Here is a 17,249-nt window from a genome sequence, read left to right on the forward strand (position 1 = left end):
GGGCGAACCTCATTACTATATAGCCTTCCCTCAGGCTATCCTCATTAGCTTCGACCCCACCCTTGCCCCTTGTCCCCAAAACCACCACAACAAACAATGATCCCGTTTGGGGGGGGTTGCCTCCTCTTTTGCTTACAACCCCGGGGTCTGCCTAAAAACCTTGCCAGGGCCACAGTGTTCCCTTCAGGTGGCGTCCCCTCTAAGGGGTGGGCTGCCAAGTTTCTGAAACTGCCAGGCGACCTGGACCTTGAGTAGTTCCTGCAGTGTTCCCAGTCCGGTGGCATCGCTGGATTGGCTGGGTCCTTCTTCAATTCCGCCCCCCCCGTCCTGTAAGTTCCTCCAGGGCCCGCTTCATGTCATCTTCCTTCACCACCTGGTGCCTCTCGCCCTCCCATTCGTAGATAAGTGCAAAGGGATATCCCCATCTGTATCTTGTCCCTTTTTCTCTGAGCCATCTGGTCAGGGGACCGCACTTTTTGCGCCGGAGTGGTGTTTGGGCCACAAGGTCTTGGAAGATGGCCACTTTGAAGCCATCATATTCAATGTTGCTCATGCGCCTGGCTTTCTCCAGAACTTCTGCCTTGTTGCTGTAATAATAATGCAGCTTGGCTAGAACTGGTCGAGGCCCTCTGCCAGCCATGTGGACCCTGTCCAGGGGCACTGTCTCACCTTCCTTGGAGCCAAGGACCATCCCCATAATCTCCTGTATCTTATGTTCCAGTCCAGCTGGGGTTTCGCCTTCTTTTTCCCACAGGCCAAAGAAATGGAGGTTGTTGCGCCTCTCGCCTCTCCGTTTCTTGGAGACGTACCCCCACTTGAGTCTCGAGGACCACGGATGAGGTTTGGTTCACCTCCAGGCCTTCCACCTTGTCCTCTAGGGTAGTGACTCTTACTGAAAGGTCTGCCACTTTCGCGCCAATGTCTGTCATCATGCCCCGTATTCTCTCCAGGATCACCTGAATGTCACTTTTAATAGTGCCAATTTCGGCAGCACGTGGGTGGGACCCATTAGCCCTTTTTCCGGCTGCCATTTCCACTCTCTCGGGTAGCCAGTATTGTTGGAGTGCCTCTTTCTAGCTCATCTGGGTGTGATATGCGGTGCTGGGTAACCACCTTTCGCCCAGCCTCAGTCCGGTCTTCTCGTGCCGGCTCTTGTAGGGCCACTAGATTCTATAGGTTCAGGCTCAGGGGGGAGTGTTCCACTGCCGTCCTCTCCGAGGTCCTACTTCAGGGGTGCCTCCTCAACTCATCTGTGTCAGTGTATTGCTGCTTGGCCCTGTCCCCCTTTCCCATTACCTATACTTCTTGGTCCGGTGTCTGTGGGGATCCCACTCTTCAGGAGCACCCCTGCACTTCTTCCTCCCTTGTATCTATGGTGCAGGGAGGGCCCCACAGTGATCTGACCTCTTGCGCCGTGTTCCACTCTCACTTCAGGGCTATCCCAGTTTGTGGAGGTGGCTATTCTCAGCCCCGGGCCCCTCCTTTCTTTGGTGAGACTCCACAGTAGTTTTTGTGTCCTAGCCGATCATCCAGTCTTCTCCATTTTGCTTTGGCCAGGATCTCCCTTGTGGCTGGCACTGTACTTGCTGGTGCTTGGGATCCCTCACTGTGACCCTTCCTGCTAGGCCACTCACGGGGTTGAAACTTTCCCCCAGCCCTTCATTGTCAACTGTGTGGGGGGGGCTCAGGGCGAGGTGGGGGCTGTCATTCACCGCCAGCACCTCACGGTGTCTTCATCTGAGTTCCGGTGTTCCTTTCTCTCCTGTGCCGTGGGAGGAGGCAGGAGGCTGTCCCTCCCTTCCAAGTCCTATCTTGCCGTAACGTTGCAGCGGCCAGCTGGGTGTGGGGGCCCCAACCGCTGGATGGGGGGGCGCTTCTATTTGCTGGCACCTCCCTGGCGTGCTCTCAGGGCTCCCGTTGCCTCCCTCACCCACTCTGCTTAAAGTACGTGCCCGCCGTGCCAAGAGCAAAGGTGGGGGCTGTCACTCGTCACAGGGCTGTGTCAGTGGTGGTGGGGGGGTCTCAGCCTGGACATGGAGCGGGAAGAGGGGTATCCCTCCTCGCGGGTGCACTCTCTGAGCTTCTGGTGACTCCGCCTCCCATGTATCACCACATTCGGGACCTCTTATTTCCCGTCCTGCCGGCTGCATCGTCTCTGCCCTCAACTTCAGAGATGCCTTTCGGCTGCACAGCGGGGCCGCCGGCACTCAAAGAATTGCTATCGGATGCCGCACATCTTCTAGGGTCTTGGGGGCTATTGCTGCTGCTCTCTGGGACCGAACGCCACAACTACTCCAGCATTCACTAGGTCAGGGAACTGAGTCTTTCACTTAGGCCTCCATCTTGCCCGTGCCCACTGGTGGTCTCCGGTTAACCTAGACTTGTACGCAATACGAGGGGCTCTGCATCCATTCCAGGTCAATCACCTGAAGTTCACTGTGGTTTATTTGTGTTTAGTTATAAAGGCCAATAATAAATGTATTTTTATATACATTTGTCTAAGAGTAATCTGTGGAGTTTTACTGCGTATGCTCTCTGTGGGCTTCCGATCACTCTCGCCCCTCCTGAGACTTAGTTCCTACCGCCTGCCAAGCTACTGTAGTTTTGTCTGGTTTGTCCAGAAGGTTCCTCTGTTCCACTAAACTAGGGTGGCCTCCTTAACTTCTGCCCTCCAGGTCAGAGTTTAGAAATCCATCTTAACAGTAAGTAAGGAACCGATTATACTTTCAGAATGGCATTTAGCAATTCACATGTATGTAAGAACTCTTGCAGGTTTTAGAGGGGCTACAAGCAACTCAAATACAAGCGTTCCAAGAATGTTTTAGAAATGCCCTAAGCAGGTTACCACACTAACTTATTTAGGAAGTAAGTACTTTTACACTTGTTAGTTTTCAAGACAGACGCCTTGCCTTTTTAAAGTCCTTCCCTAGTCTGTAGCATGAGTTTTCTCAGAGGCAGAAGAGGGACCCTACAAGTGTAGGAGCCAGCTGTAGGCAGGTCAGGATATGTTCAGAAAGTCAGAGTTCCAAAGGATATCTCTTCACCCAAGTAAGTATTAGCGTCTGAGTTTGTTCAAAGTGTTCAGGGGCTTCACAGAAGGCTCCCCATATGAGTTGCAGCATTAGGCTTCGGCGAATGGTATGGGCAAACTCCCAACCACACATCACCCACACAAATTACCAGACCTGAGGTAAATATTACCCAAGCAACACAGTACCTTAGGCGAAATTAAGAGCTTCTGGGTGGATACCTTCAGGATGCAGCAGCACTGGATCCAGTCCTTGGGTTCTTAGTCTGGAGATTGAAGAAATGGACACTAAAGGGAAGCTGGTAGCAGTCATCAACTTGGGAGGCTTCCAACAAAGGATTGTTTTCGCATTTTCGTGGCTCTGTGGATTTGGTGCCTTTTTACAGGAACCAGATGAAGGACCAATATTGCTGGTCGGATTCTCTTCACTCTTGTTCCTGCACTCTGGTGAGGGGGCTTCAAGGATTTGAATCTGGTCTCTGGAGGTACAGCAAGCGTTGGGCTTCAGAAGACCATGCACTGGGCTCAGGCTCAAGGTCCTCTGGCATTGGAAGTTTGCAGCCAAGCAAGGTCATAGCATGTCAATGGATGGCTTGTTTTACATGTCTTCTCAAGAGTAGTGGATCTCACCAGCCTCTGGGTAGGAGTTGTCACATTCGGGACCCACAGGTCGCTTGCAAGGAAGGGTTGCATCAGGCTCTGGTTACACTGCAGACTCTTCGGTCACTGGAAATAGTTACAGCCTTCATTTCTTCTTCCTCTTTGGATTTCGGGCGAGTGGTGGACTTGTCAGCAGCTTCAAGGATTTGAGTATTTATCAGGAACTTCAGAACAACTTCAGCAAACTCTCCCTACAATTTACAGAACAGAGCGGTCTGGGTGTTCAGTCAGGACAGCCTGCCCCCCAGTGGAAAATGGTTCTTTCAGGCAAGGTGAAAGACAAAGGACTGCAGATTTTTGGACTCCTGCCTCGCTTCCTGCCTTCTCAGACACTCTTGAGCCTCGCTGGGGAATACAAAGTATTCCCGCAGAAGACAAAACTCCAACCAGGGTCTTCCTGCCTAGGATTGTAGGAAGACAACCCAGGTAACAACAAGCAAATAAATGGTGAAAAAAGGAGCCTACCATTCTAGGAGAGGCATTAGTGAGGCTGATTTGACAGCCTGCGAGTAATAATGATTAAAAGTCATAAAAGTAGTTTCACTGCCATCAGCCATTCAAGTAAACTTGCAATCGTAACAGAAATGTTACCAGGTAAGTAAGCAAGGGGATATCTTTGCACACTGTGTTTAAACCTGCAGCACTCCCCATGATACCTTAACACTGCATTCATAGTTTGCATCATCACCTCGATAGCACCCATAACGACTGCTACGGCTGGTGCTGGCATGCCATGAGTGATAAACTAGTGGCCATTATATGAGGAACGTGCAAAGTACCTCGCGCTTATTCATTGTTGTGAAATCCAGTCACAACGTATCCATTGACTCTCCCAGAGTAACTTTGCCATTTACCCGACTCTTCGATCAACAGTTGACAAACCTTTATCTTGATTGCACTGGTAACGTTACTCTCTCGTCAACTGCACCATCCGAATTTAGCAGGAATGAGATGATCCATCACTTTACCTAACGGCATCGGCACATTCCCCAACCTACTGTTACTGTACACATTGCTCAGCGTAGCAGTCTACACATGCAGTGAACTGCCTCATCCAGCCCCAGTCGCATTTGCGCTATATGCTGGACTAGCCTATGTGGAACTGATGTTATGCATTGAACCGCCTTAACTAGCCTAGCTCATTACAGCTATATTTCGGACTAACTCCATGCCACACTCTATTCCACGCTCTTGAATTTTCAATTGGTGCTCTAGACCCATGCGTGGATAGTCGTACTTTATGTCCAAGCAACTGTATGTCATTACGTATCGAATCTCTAACCTCATTCCATATGAGTCACCCACTAATGTGTAACCCTAGGCTACTCTACACTCTCTGCTAGAAGACACAATAACATTACAATTAATGTTACTTCTAGGCCACCTCAGTATTTTGTACTACGTGACCCCATTTTTTCTAACTACTTAGACAACCATTCTCCACCCTTACACCATGGACTTCCATCCATGCCATAATATACCTACCACAAACCTTGTGATGACAACCAATTTACCATTATCAAATGACATCGGCCAACTAAATTCTTAAAACCTTGCATTAATGGGGTCTCTTATGCTCCACCGAGGCTCCCTCCTATATTCCCCCTGAGGATTACTCGGCCTCACATGCCAAAATGGCACCTCAGATTATAATGTCTGAACCAAGATCCACACTGGATCTCTTTTCCATTCGGCACCTTGTACCTAGATGCCCTCGCACAAACATTACAGTTCCGTGTCCTACTCTACAAATAAATTTGAGACTTGGTTCCAGATCCCCACGACATCGAACACTAAAACCTAATAGCCTAGCTAATACTGCCATTAAGTTTGTTAGAGTAAACCTACTAAACCTGAACATTTGTAAAACAGTCTCCCTCACCCAGTAACTCTACTAATATTATCAAAGTAGGGCTCATCAATGCCAGGTCCCTTCAAGCGCACACTTTGACATATTGGACAGCTTGACCTTCCATGACCTTGATATCATTGCTATCACAGAAACGTGGCTGAATCTCACCTCGGGTCCCGCACTAGCATTAGCCTTACCAGACAACTATTCCATTTTACGTTCTGACAGGGAGTCCAATTCCTCCAAAGGGGGTGGAATCGCAGTCATCTACAAAACGGTGTTAGAGCGAAGAATGATCAACAAACCTCACCATCCACGGAAGTACTCTCTATCAAACTATCTACATTTGCCACAGCCACCATTACTATGCACCTGGTTTACTGACCTCCCCGCAAAACTACTACCTTCGAAGAGGATATATCTCATCTATTGTCTAACAACACGAAATGCAATTCTCAAATTATAATCTTAGGAGTTTTTAATTTAGGTCTTGATGACTCTAAAGTGGCCGCCCTCAAGGACACTATTTCTGAGCTTGGGTTTACTCATCGCATAACTAGCCCGACACATAATAAAGGTTGCACGCTTGACGGGCTAGCGGACCTTAACTGTAGTATCAAAGTACTGGCTAATACACCTTGTGCATGGACCGACCACCACCTAATTACATTCACCATTGAGAAAGTAATTCCCTTCACCACTCCTACACTAGCCCCAGCCTTAATGACAAGAAGTAAACAAAACCTTACCGTAGAAAATCTGCTACTACTATTATGCCCTATAACTCATCCTACTACCATCTACTCGGACCCATCTGACCTAGTGAATTTATACAATGCTACTATCCTCAAAGCTATCAATACGATAGCCCCTCTCAAATTACAGAAAGCTAAACCGCGTGCCCACATTAACAAATGGTACACGCCACATCTCAAGACTCTTAGGGAAGAGAAACGCTCTGCGGAAACTAAATGTAAAAATTCCCCTTCAGAACAAAATAAAGACATTTTCAATGCGGCCTCACTTAACTATAAAATAGCCATTGTTCAGGCAAAAAAAGATAATTTCAATGACAGAATAACCAAAGCTTACTCCAGCACTAAGGAGATGTTCATCATACTAAAAGAACTAGAATCTCCCGCCCCTATTCCGGACTCCTGTACTAAAGACACCTTATGGTGCACAAATATACAAACGCTGTACAAGATAAAATTACCTTACTACTCAATAAAATAGCCAGCAAAAAAAATCTCATCAACAATGCTATACCACAGGACCCGCCAACAGCCCCTACTCTTCAATTTCAAACCTCTTTCAACTAAAGAAGTAGAGTTGATCATATTCAAACTCAAACCTTCCAATTGCAAGGGAGATGTCTGCCCAGCTATGCTCATCAAGGAAGCCGCAACTGAACTTGCTCCTTTTTATCGCCACATTTATTAATGCTTCATTTGACACTAGCAGTGTACTGACTAACTTGAAAGATGCATGGGTACTCCCCTTATTTAAAAAAAAAAAACTTCTGTCTAATTAAAGACCTATCACCTTCGTCCCAGAATTTTATACAAAAATGGATCGTGCAGCATAACTCGAGATTCAGCAGTATTTGGAAACTAACAATCTGCTGGGTCTAAGACAATCTGGTATTATTATTATTATCTTGTTTTGGTTTGTATAAACCTTTTACAAAACCTATTTCACAAGCAAGACAAAAGAGCATAAGTTAATACAAAATTACAAAAGTACAAACATTTCTCATCTACAAACAGTTGCATATATACTTAAACATAAGGAGATTAAATACAAAGCTGCACAAGTCGATATTAAAAATCTTATATCAAGAAAATGCTAAAACTCTTTATAATATGACCATTTTCATATCAAGTCACAAATGATTCTCAAAAATTCATTAATACGCATTTTTAAAACCATGGAGTTTCCATGAAGCATTTCATACCACAGCCTGGCTCTGTTCACATTAGAGGTGTCATTTACAAACATTGCGAAGTATTCAATTCTATGTTTTACAAGGGCAGGACATACCAACAATACATGCAACAGTGATTCACTAACTCCAAATACATTGCAGTGTCTGCAAAATTTGATTTCCGCAACGTTGCTATTCCTAATATTCTGAATTTCTAGGGTGTTTAAAACATTAAAGCGAAATCTCATGGTCGCATTTCTAAAGGCTCTAGAAGGATATTTTTCTAAGTATTTCTCGGGAGCAGCTTTCCATTTCCAAAAAGATATGGCTTGCGAGTATAACCTTGAGTTCAGAACCACCACATTGTTATTCAGCCAATCAAAAGCTTTTACCAATTCTTTCACTTTTCCCGGATTCCTTATAAGAATCTCCATAGAAAGACCCAATTCCGCTAGCATTTTGGTACAGTCTCTTTTGAGATCACACATAAATGTACCTTCAGCGTCTGTTCCCAAAAAATAATACAAGGTATTGGCCTCAGAGATAAGACATTTGCGTAGTAATTGTAACTTCTTCCAATGCATAATGCTCCTTAATGATGGCAAACCCAACTCGTACCGTATTAGTTCCATAGGAATACATTTCGGTATGTGTCTTAAAATCTTACGCCATATTTGGGCTTCAATAATTTTCAAAAATGGACCCAGATACCCTGAGCAAAATTCTATTCCATATAACAAGCGTGGGATAGCCTTTGTGCGATAGAATAGAATACATGGAGTAAGAGTAAATCTTCCGAATCTTTTCTCCACTATGTTCACCTGATTAGCAATTACTGAAGCTTTTAAACTAAGATTTTTTTTTTTGTGAAACCAATTGCTGAGGTGGTATAAGTATAGCCCAGATATTTCAATATTGGTTTGTTTTTTAGCTTTACACCACCACAAACAACAGAAAAGGAATCTTGTTTTATAAATCTCATACCTGTATAGAATATCACTGTTTTAATAGGGTTTATCAGAAGTTTCCTATCACGTATAAAATCTTCGAATGCAACAATCGTTCTCTGTAGGCCTACTTTTGTGCCATCAAATAGAAGAAAATCGTCCGCATAAGCGATCCATTTTATTCGTAATTTACCCAATTTTGGTGATGCCAGACCACTAGGATCAAGGAACAACCCAGCCTTGGATACATAAAGATTGAACAGCGTGGCTGCCAATCTGCAACCCTGTTTTAAACCATTGTAGGTCTTGATTCGGTCAGACATTAAACCATTGGTGTTGAGTCGCACTCTCATCTCTGTGTTTGAAGATAGGGCTATTAACAGGTCTAATAGACTTTCCTCTATACCCAGGTCATATAGCGTCCTCCAAAGGAGTTTCCTGTCGACCATGTCGAAAGCCATAGACGAGTCCATTGAGGCTAAATATAGAGGCTGCTTATCTTTGCCTTTAGCCTTACTTAGAAAATTCGCTACAACTGATCCACCCAAATCCGTCCCCATTGCTGTCTGCAGCCTATTTGTCTTATATCCAATATATTAGAGGCCTCTATCCATATTTTCAATTCTTCCAAGACAATTGCTGCAAATATCTTGGATTCCACATCAGTTAACATAATTGGACGATAATTCAATGGACTTAAGCGATTTCCCTTCTTATATATTAGAATGACATAGGACATCTTCCAGGAATTGGGAATTTGCTTCTGACATAATATAGTACTAAACAAACAATTGAATACACCAGCCCACATATCTACATTATGTTTCAATGTGATATACGACAGGTTATTGGGGCCAGGAGTAGTTGTAGGCCTCACCTTTTTTATGTGGATGGAAGTGTTATTAACTGAGATATTCAGTGACCACATCTTATTACTATTCTGTGTAACATTGGGTAGGGTATCAGGGTACTTATATAGCTTCTCAAAGTAATCCACCCACACATTCCCAGCAATAGGGTTAATTGTCATCCCTAGCTGATTTGCTTCAATACCGTTAATAATTAGCCATGTATTTTTGTTATTACCTTTTTCTAAGGCAGAAATCATGGCTTCACCATCTTTTTGAGCCATAATTGCTTTATGTGATATTAGCCAATTCTCAAATTTTTGTTTACGTTGCTTAATTTTACCGCACATTTCTATAAGATTTGAATTTTGCTTTTTTATAAGGCGCAAGTCTTTTCTTAGGAGAGTCTTTCTCATTTTTACTTCATTATCAAATGTATGATTGCGTTTATTTTTAGGAGTGACCATATTCTGTTTACTTACATAAAGTGAAAACAATCAGGTTTTAGACCTAGATATGGGACTGAAACAGCACTTATTGACCTGAAGACCCAAATTCAGACACTAAAAGACAAAGGAAAATCTGCCCTCCTCCTATTACTTGATCTGTCTGCTGCATTTGACTTAGTGAACCATGAAATTCTATGTAAGCACTTGTCATCTGCCGCACACTTCTCTGACCAAATTAACTCCTGGATTAACTCTTTCCTCCATAATAGATCTATGAGGGTATTCGCACCATCTGCATCAAGCCCCCCCCCACGCCTGTTTCCTGTGGAGACCCACAAGGCTCCTGCGTGTCGCCCAAACTTTACAACATAGTCACCAAGCCTCTATTTGATATACTTGACTATCTGGGTGTCACATATACGAACTATGCGGATGACACCCAGATACTCATCTCTATCACTGGTGATTACACGGCAGACAGTATAACACTGTGACATGTACAGTATCATTAAAATATGGATGGCCAAGCATGGTTTGTCTAAACGACGACAAAACCAAACTACTCCTACTTGGCTCCCCAACTAAATTTAACAAATTGGGAACATCATACAAAACTTTCAATATTGACAGTAACATGATTAAAGTAGCTAACGATGTGAAAACATTAGGTATTTACATTGATTCAGCGCTATCACTTGCGAGGCAAACTAACGCCTTAGCGTCAGCCACAGCATACACATGTAAGCTCATTACAGCTTGCCGCCCCTCCCCAACTACAACAAATTGCATTTCAGTAGCAAGAACCTTAGTACTATCCAAGCTAGACTTTTGCAACATGCTTTACTTAGGAACCTCCCAATACAATATCGATAAAATGCAAGTTTTGCAAAATAATGCAGTCAGATCAGCATGCAACATTCCTAGGAAACACCACATGTGTACAGCTAGACAAAATCTAAACTGGCTGAACATCAAGCGAAGAATAGATCTTAAATCTCTGTCACTAACACACAAGTGCCTAAAAAATAACCAGGCACCCATATACCTTTGTGACACATTCTCACGTCACATATCACTACGACCCAGCAGAACAGCACAAACCGTGTTGTCATACTGCGGTTCAACCAACAACAGACGGGCGGAGTTAGCTTCCCAGACCTTGCCGCCAAAAAAAATTGAATGTGCTTCCTATCTCCTTAAGAGCAGAATCCTCTTTCGTGCTCTTCCATAACAAGGTTAAAGTTTGGCTCCTGGGTCAGGAACATAACCTACCCGTTCAGTAATATATGCCCTAACATTACTGCCTCTTTTGTATATACGTCTTTAAATTGTTATATTCTATGCCACTGTACATTCACCTGACCGATTAATGTGCTTTCTTTTGTACCATCATATCTTTTGCCACGTCAACTATTACTGTATTGTTATCTTTACTGTAGACTGTATATTATGTAATTTACACTGATCGCAATCTGTAACATTGTATTCTATGTAAGTCCGTGCTCGGATGCCTCCGGGTTTTGCTCACGCTATACAAATACATTGCATCACCCCCACACGCCACATAAGGTGGTGCGTGCTGGCTCACTAAAATCAATGTAAAGTGGATGGTAATCCCACTTTACCCCTTACGAACAGTAGTACACCCAAGTACATTAAAGAGAAATTAAATGGAAGCCACTGCACTTAAAATGCTGTGTGCTGCCACAGTACTTTAGAGTGAGTCCAATTATTATATATATATATATATTTTGCATTATTGCTTCTTTAAAGCACTGCACTGTCTGCATGTTTGCCACTAGTTTTATGTATCCAAATCTCTGTGTACTACATTTCATTTTGTTGGGGTAAAGTGCATCGTATTGACGAGTGAACATATTTGAAAATGTACATGATCATACGGCCACATGCTTTTAATGGCAATCCTAGTTCTGTGACCTGCTGATTACATACATTGTGCAACTGGTACGCTATCCACTGTCTGTATATCTACGGATCCACTGCAATACCATACGCTCTATCGTTATAATTGCAATATATATTAGAACATACAGGGGAGAGCTGGCCAATTCGGAGGCTGGGAATGCACGCAAAATGTGCAAGTAGCTGCCTGCACGTCATGCCAGGCAGCTGTGCTGTACCCAGCCTTAACCCTGTCCTCGGAGGCGGTGCCCCAGGCCAAGTCTCCACTGGAGTGCCACACCTTTAACTGCCCCCGCCCCCTTCCCACTCACCTGCACTTCACCTTGCTCACATTCAAGTCCTGGAAATACTTAATTCCAATTGCGGCCATATGAGTAATTTCTTTCTTAGGAATGCATGAACTGCGCAAAGCCTAGTTCCCTTAAAAATAAACCAGAACCCCCAGATAGCAGTTCTGGGCTGGAATGATCCGCTTGTGCTTAACTGACCCGGGCTTGAGGACCGCTGGCAATCCTGCCCTTCCCCCAAAACGGCAATTAACGCTATATTGAAAACAGTTGATATCATTGACAGGCAAGGGCCATCTTGTCCACCTGAAGTGGACAAGTGTCCTGTCTGCCGCAAAACCATTTTACGTAAATGGTCTCAAGCTATGACTATCCTTTAACATTGTGAATATTGTTTTTATGAAACATCTGTACTTCGCCTTACACAGCAAATGATGGATCAAGCATACAGTATAAAGGGCGCTGCCCTGTGCACCATTGACTGCACCCAGCTGCACAGAGCCTTTCACTGAAAAATGTTTTCAGAGCCTTTTTCTCATATCTATTTACTTATTTGTGTCTGTTCATGCACCTAACCTTTTACATTTTACAGGCACTCCTCCCTTATCTCTTCAGCGGTACACAGAAATGTGGTATTGATGCTACTTGTATGTCTTGGGTACAAATAATTTCTGGTGAAATGTAAAATATTGGTACAAAATTGCTGAACAAATAAGTTTGTTTGCTAATCAATGACATTTTAATGAGCAAATTCTACTAATCAAGTTTTGAAAACTAATTTATGCTTTGGGGGTGAGAGTAGATTTTTAGAATAGGCAGTACGTTGATGGCGACTGAGGGAGTGAAAGGGTTAATTACTAGGAGGTGGTGGTGCAGTAGAGAGGGGAGGAGTGGAGTGTAATGAGGAAAGTAGGAGTGGTGTAGTAGTGTTGTGGAGACGGAAGAGCAGTAGGGACAGAGTAGGAAGGAGCAAAGTTGTGGAGGGAGAGGGAAGCTGAGGAGGAAGACAGGTGGAGAGTCAGTCGGTGGAGATAGACTTAGACCTGGGAGTGTCCCTTCTACCTTTTTAATCCCTCTACTGTGATAACCTGCAGAGTGTACAATGGATAATGTTCTACCTATTCCTGGTTTTCTCTATGGTCTTGTGAAACCCTCATCTTAGGTTTTCTGAAGTAACCTAGCTAACTACAGTTTCACAATACTTTAAGGTAGAAAGACTTGCTGAATTTGCATATCGGTTTGTTGTCCCGTCTGTGGGATGGGTAACCTGCTAGGAGGTATTGGAGTGTTGCAGTAGAGAAGGAGTGATAATTGCAAGCCAGTTTTTCTCCTCCATCGTAGATGACTGTTGCCAACTCTGAAAACCTTCTCCACTATTAGGATGCAACTTTAACTGCCTTTTCCCCTGGCGTCTCCATGCTGAGAGGTTATTTCATTATTATGCCTATGTATAGGACAGATTAGATAATGCATGTACATAGATCATGCAAGTATTATTTCCAACAGGAACACCAATGATTCCATTTTAAATATTTCCTACCCAACTATTTTTGTTTCTTTCCGACTCCCACAGTCACTTCCGGACAATCAACCTGGAACTGAAGGAGGACACACTGGAGCTTTTAGTTAAAGGTTTGTTTCTGTCTGGAGCTATTTCTCGTCCCGGCCCAATTTATGGCTACTGTAGATTTCATATGAATAATCTTTGACTAATGCAAATCTACCGGCCAGGTCGCACTGTCTGGCAACTCCCCAGTCACCCCCGGCCGTAATCTTGGTGGGTGTTGCTGAGCTGTGCATGCTTGCTGTAAGGCTGGACCAACAATCGTCAACATGGCACTCTCATGCCCCACAAGAAACAAAAAGAATATGACAATAGATAATGTCATACCCGCTATTCTTCCAACCTTAAACGCCTTGCCTGACAATTTAGACCCCGGCACTTTAGTTCACGAGTATAACAAAATTATGACTGATACTTTGGACAAAATTGCCCCACTGAAAATGCGCACAAGTAAACCCAAAGCCCATCTAAATAAATGGTTCACGCCAGAACTCAAGGCTTTACGCCTCATCAAGAGAAAATATGAATCCAACTGGAAATTATGTGCAACTGCTGAGAACAAGGCTAACCTAATATCTATCTCCCGTCAATACAAAAACGCAGTCTGTCTGGCTAAGAAAAACTCATACAACGATCGTATCGCTAACTCCAAATCAAGTATGAAGGAACTCTTCTCCATCCTAAAGGAACTTGAGTCACCTATTGCCATACCAGACACTTGCACTAAAGATCAGACCTGGTGTTCTGACATCCAATATGCTCTAACTAATAAAATTACTACCCTCCAAAACAAAATTCAACTGAAAAAAGACTCGCTTAAACTCCCTACACTGTCACCACCTAAGGCGATCCACATGCCTCAACATACCAAATTTTCCTTCACTAAAACTTCTACACTTGAGATTGAAAAAATCATCCTCACCCTCAAACCATCCAACTGCAAAGGTGACATCTGCCCAGCACAGCTAATAAAAGACGCTGCCAGAGACCTATCACCATTTATCTCCAAACTTGTCAATGCATCCTTCTCCACAGGCATCATCCCAGCTAACCTAAAACAATCCTGGGTGCTCCCGTTGCTTAAAAAGCAAACTTTAGATCCTCTCATCCCCACCAATTACCGCCCAATCACCACAGTTCCGTTTCTGCTAAAGATCCTGGACAAAGTGGCCTATATACAGATTCAAAACTACCTTGAACAGCACAAACTACTAGGATCTAGACAATCTGGCTTCCGCCCACTACACGGAACGGAAACAGCCCTGATTGACTTAAAGGCCCAAATAGACGAACTGAGAGATCAGGGTAAGACAGCCCTCCTCCTCCTACTAGATCTCTCAGCTGCGTTTGATCTTGTGGACCACAAAGTCCTCTGCAAACACCTGGACGTTGCCGCTCACTTCTCCACCCAAGCTATCAGTTGGATAGAATCCTTTCTGAGTGAGAGAACTATGAGAGTCTTTTCCCCTTCGGCAGCAGCTGACCCTATACCCATTACTTGTGGAGTCCCTCAGGGATCCTGCGTCTCTCCGACCCTTTACAATATATTCACCAAACCTCTGTTCGATGATCTGGACAATCTCGGTATCACCTACACTAACTATGCAGATGATACACAGATTCTCTTCCCACTTTCTGGGGATCACAGCGAGGATGAGGAGTTGGTGAATAGAGTGTATCATCATTCAGGCATGGATGGCCACTCACGGTCTTTGCCTGAATGATGATAAGACAGAGTTGATCATTCTGGGCACACAAGCCAATATTAACAAATTGGGCCCGGATTACTCAGCCTTCAGCATAGACGGAAATGCCATTAAAGTCTCGAGGGAAGTAAAAACACTTGGTTTTTATCTCGACTCTACCCTGTCCTTCACTAAACAGGTAAACTCCCTAGCCGCCACCACTGCTTACACCTGTAAATTGATCAGAGCAGGCAAGCCCTTCCTGTCCAATACCAGCTGCCTAATCCTGGCTAGAGCCTTAATTCTTTCCCGACTCGACTACTGTAATGCCCTATACAGTAGCGCCAATAAAGCTACTACCCTAAGACTTCAAACTCTACAAAATAATGCTCTCAGAGCTGCATTAGGAATAAAAAAGAGGGAGCATATCTCCTCGACTAGGCGGCAACATAAATGGCTCTCTACTGAGAATAAAATCCAGCTAAAAATGATCTCATTAACCCATAAGGCCTTAAATAATGCTGCTCCCAGCTACTTGATGGACAAAATAAAAAGAAAAACTTCTAATAGACCCATGAGACTCGCCAACTCCAATTGTTTGGCAGTACCTAGATTCAGACTTGCCAAAATTGGTGGCGTCTGCTTCCCTGTGAAAGCTGCTAACCTGTGGAACGCCCTGCCACCTAACCTAAGAGCTGACCAACCCTTCCCCCATTTCAGAAGGAACCTTATCAAACACATTATCGCCAACAACGACTTAACACCCGAACACTCACAAGTGTAGTCCTACCTAATGCACCCTGACGTGATATCAACCATTATGGTTATTACTGCTAATCCTGTATATTGTTAACTGTACATTCATGTAAATACGGCAACTCTTTATCTGTACATTCTTGTAATTTGTGAAATATGGTGTAATATTGTAAATTCATTTATATAACATTGTAACATTGTAAGCTTCGCATATACTTGTTGCTGCGCCCGGTAACCTAAGGGTCTGGTGCGCAATATAAATAAAATAAACAAACAAACAAACAACCAACTCTTCTGCTATCTCCTTCTCCCCCCTCCACCCCTTGCCCGACCCCTAGTTTGTCTGAGAGGCACTGACGTTTGGAATCTAGGGGTGGTTGCGGACATAATTGCCTAGTCCAAAAGGCTGGGGTGATAATGGGCTGTGATATGATTGTTGTTGGTGTAGTATGATCACAATTCAGAGTTGTGCTTGCATGAAAAATAATCTTGGTCCTCATCCGGCTCTCCATTTCCGTAATGTTCCTTTTTATCCTACTGTTCTCTTTTCCCAGTGTTGTCCCGTCATGCCACTGAGCTACCTGTAATTCTGGAGGATCTCACACTGAGTTCGGCTGACCGCAGTGCCCATCTCAACGCCCTCAAAATGAACTGCTACCTTCTTACCCAGCTGGTAGAGGCCTTCGAATCCGAGACTTACAAGACTGGGCTGGTGAACCTGGAGGCTGGTGGACGGGTGAGGCACTAATAGGAGTAGGGGGAAATTGAGGGATGGAGGTGTAAGAAGCAGATTTGGCCAGTCTGGTAGGTGGCCCTATAGAGAATGAACAAGAAAATGGAGGAAGAAGAAATGTACATGATGAAGGGAGGGGTCATCTGCCAAGGACAGGGTTTGAAAGTCCTGGGAGCTGTTTAGCTCCTGCTTGTCGCTCAGTTGCTTATCTTGACATCCACATGCTTCAGGAGCTACTTTTCAATCTGCAGCCAATAGCTTGCTCTGATTAAGGGCTTAAATGGGGAGAAAAAACCTGAAATCCGAACAACCTGATTTGGCTGCTCCCATTGGTAATGCAATCTATATTGGACACAAAGTTAGTGTAGCTATTTACAAACTCCTGCTTATTGGGGGAGGCCAGAACTCTGGATTTACTTTATGCTCCAGGTCTTCCAAGTGTTTTTCAATCCCTGCTAGTGTGGAAGTGCTTTGGCATACGATGTTCTAATGGGAAAGGGACACTGTGGGGAGACGGGGGCGTGGTCCAAGAACCAGATTGGAGTGGTCTTCAGGAGGGAAGGGTGTATATAATCATTTTTGGGTGGTGG

At 44.1% G+C, this 17,249-nt stretch overlaps 1 protein-coding gene across 2 annotated transcripts in view; it reads left to right on the forward strand.

Moving 5' to 3' along the window:
• The window catches only part of NCAPD2 (non-SMC condensin I complex subunit D2), a 565,387-nt gene that overhangs the window by 45,155 nt on the left and 502,983 nt on the right, over window positions 1-17,249 (forward strand). For both annotated transcript variants that reach the window (XM_069650673.1, XM_069650674.1), the window contains exons 4-5: window positions 13,495-13,553; window positions 16,481-16,662. In XM_069650673.1, coding sequence (XP_069506774.1) covers window positions 13,495-13,553; window positions 16,481-16,662 — 241 coding nt within the window. The remainder of the gene's footprint in view (window positions 1-13,494; window positions 13,554-16,480; window positions 16,663-17,249) is intronic.

The sequence above is a fragment of the Ambystoma mexicanum genome, chromosome 3p (assembly GCF_040938575.1).
Source record: "Ambystoma mexicanum isolate Mex_15411 chromosome 3p, UKY_AmexF1_1, whole genome shotgun sequence".
NCBI classification, from domain to species: domain Eukaryota; kingdom Metazoa; phylum Chordata; class Amphibia; order Caudata; family Ambystomatidae; genus Ambystoma; species Ambystoma mexicanum.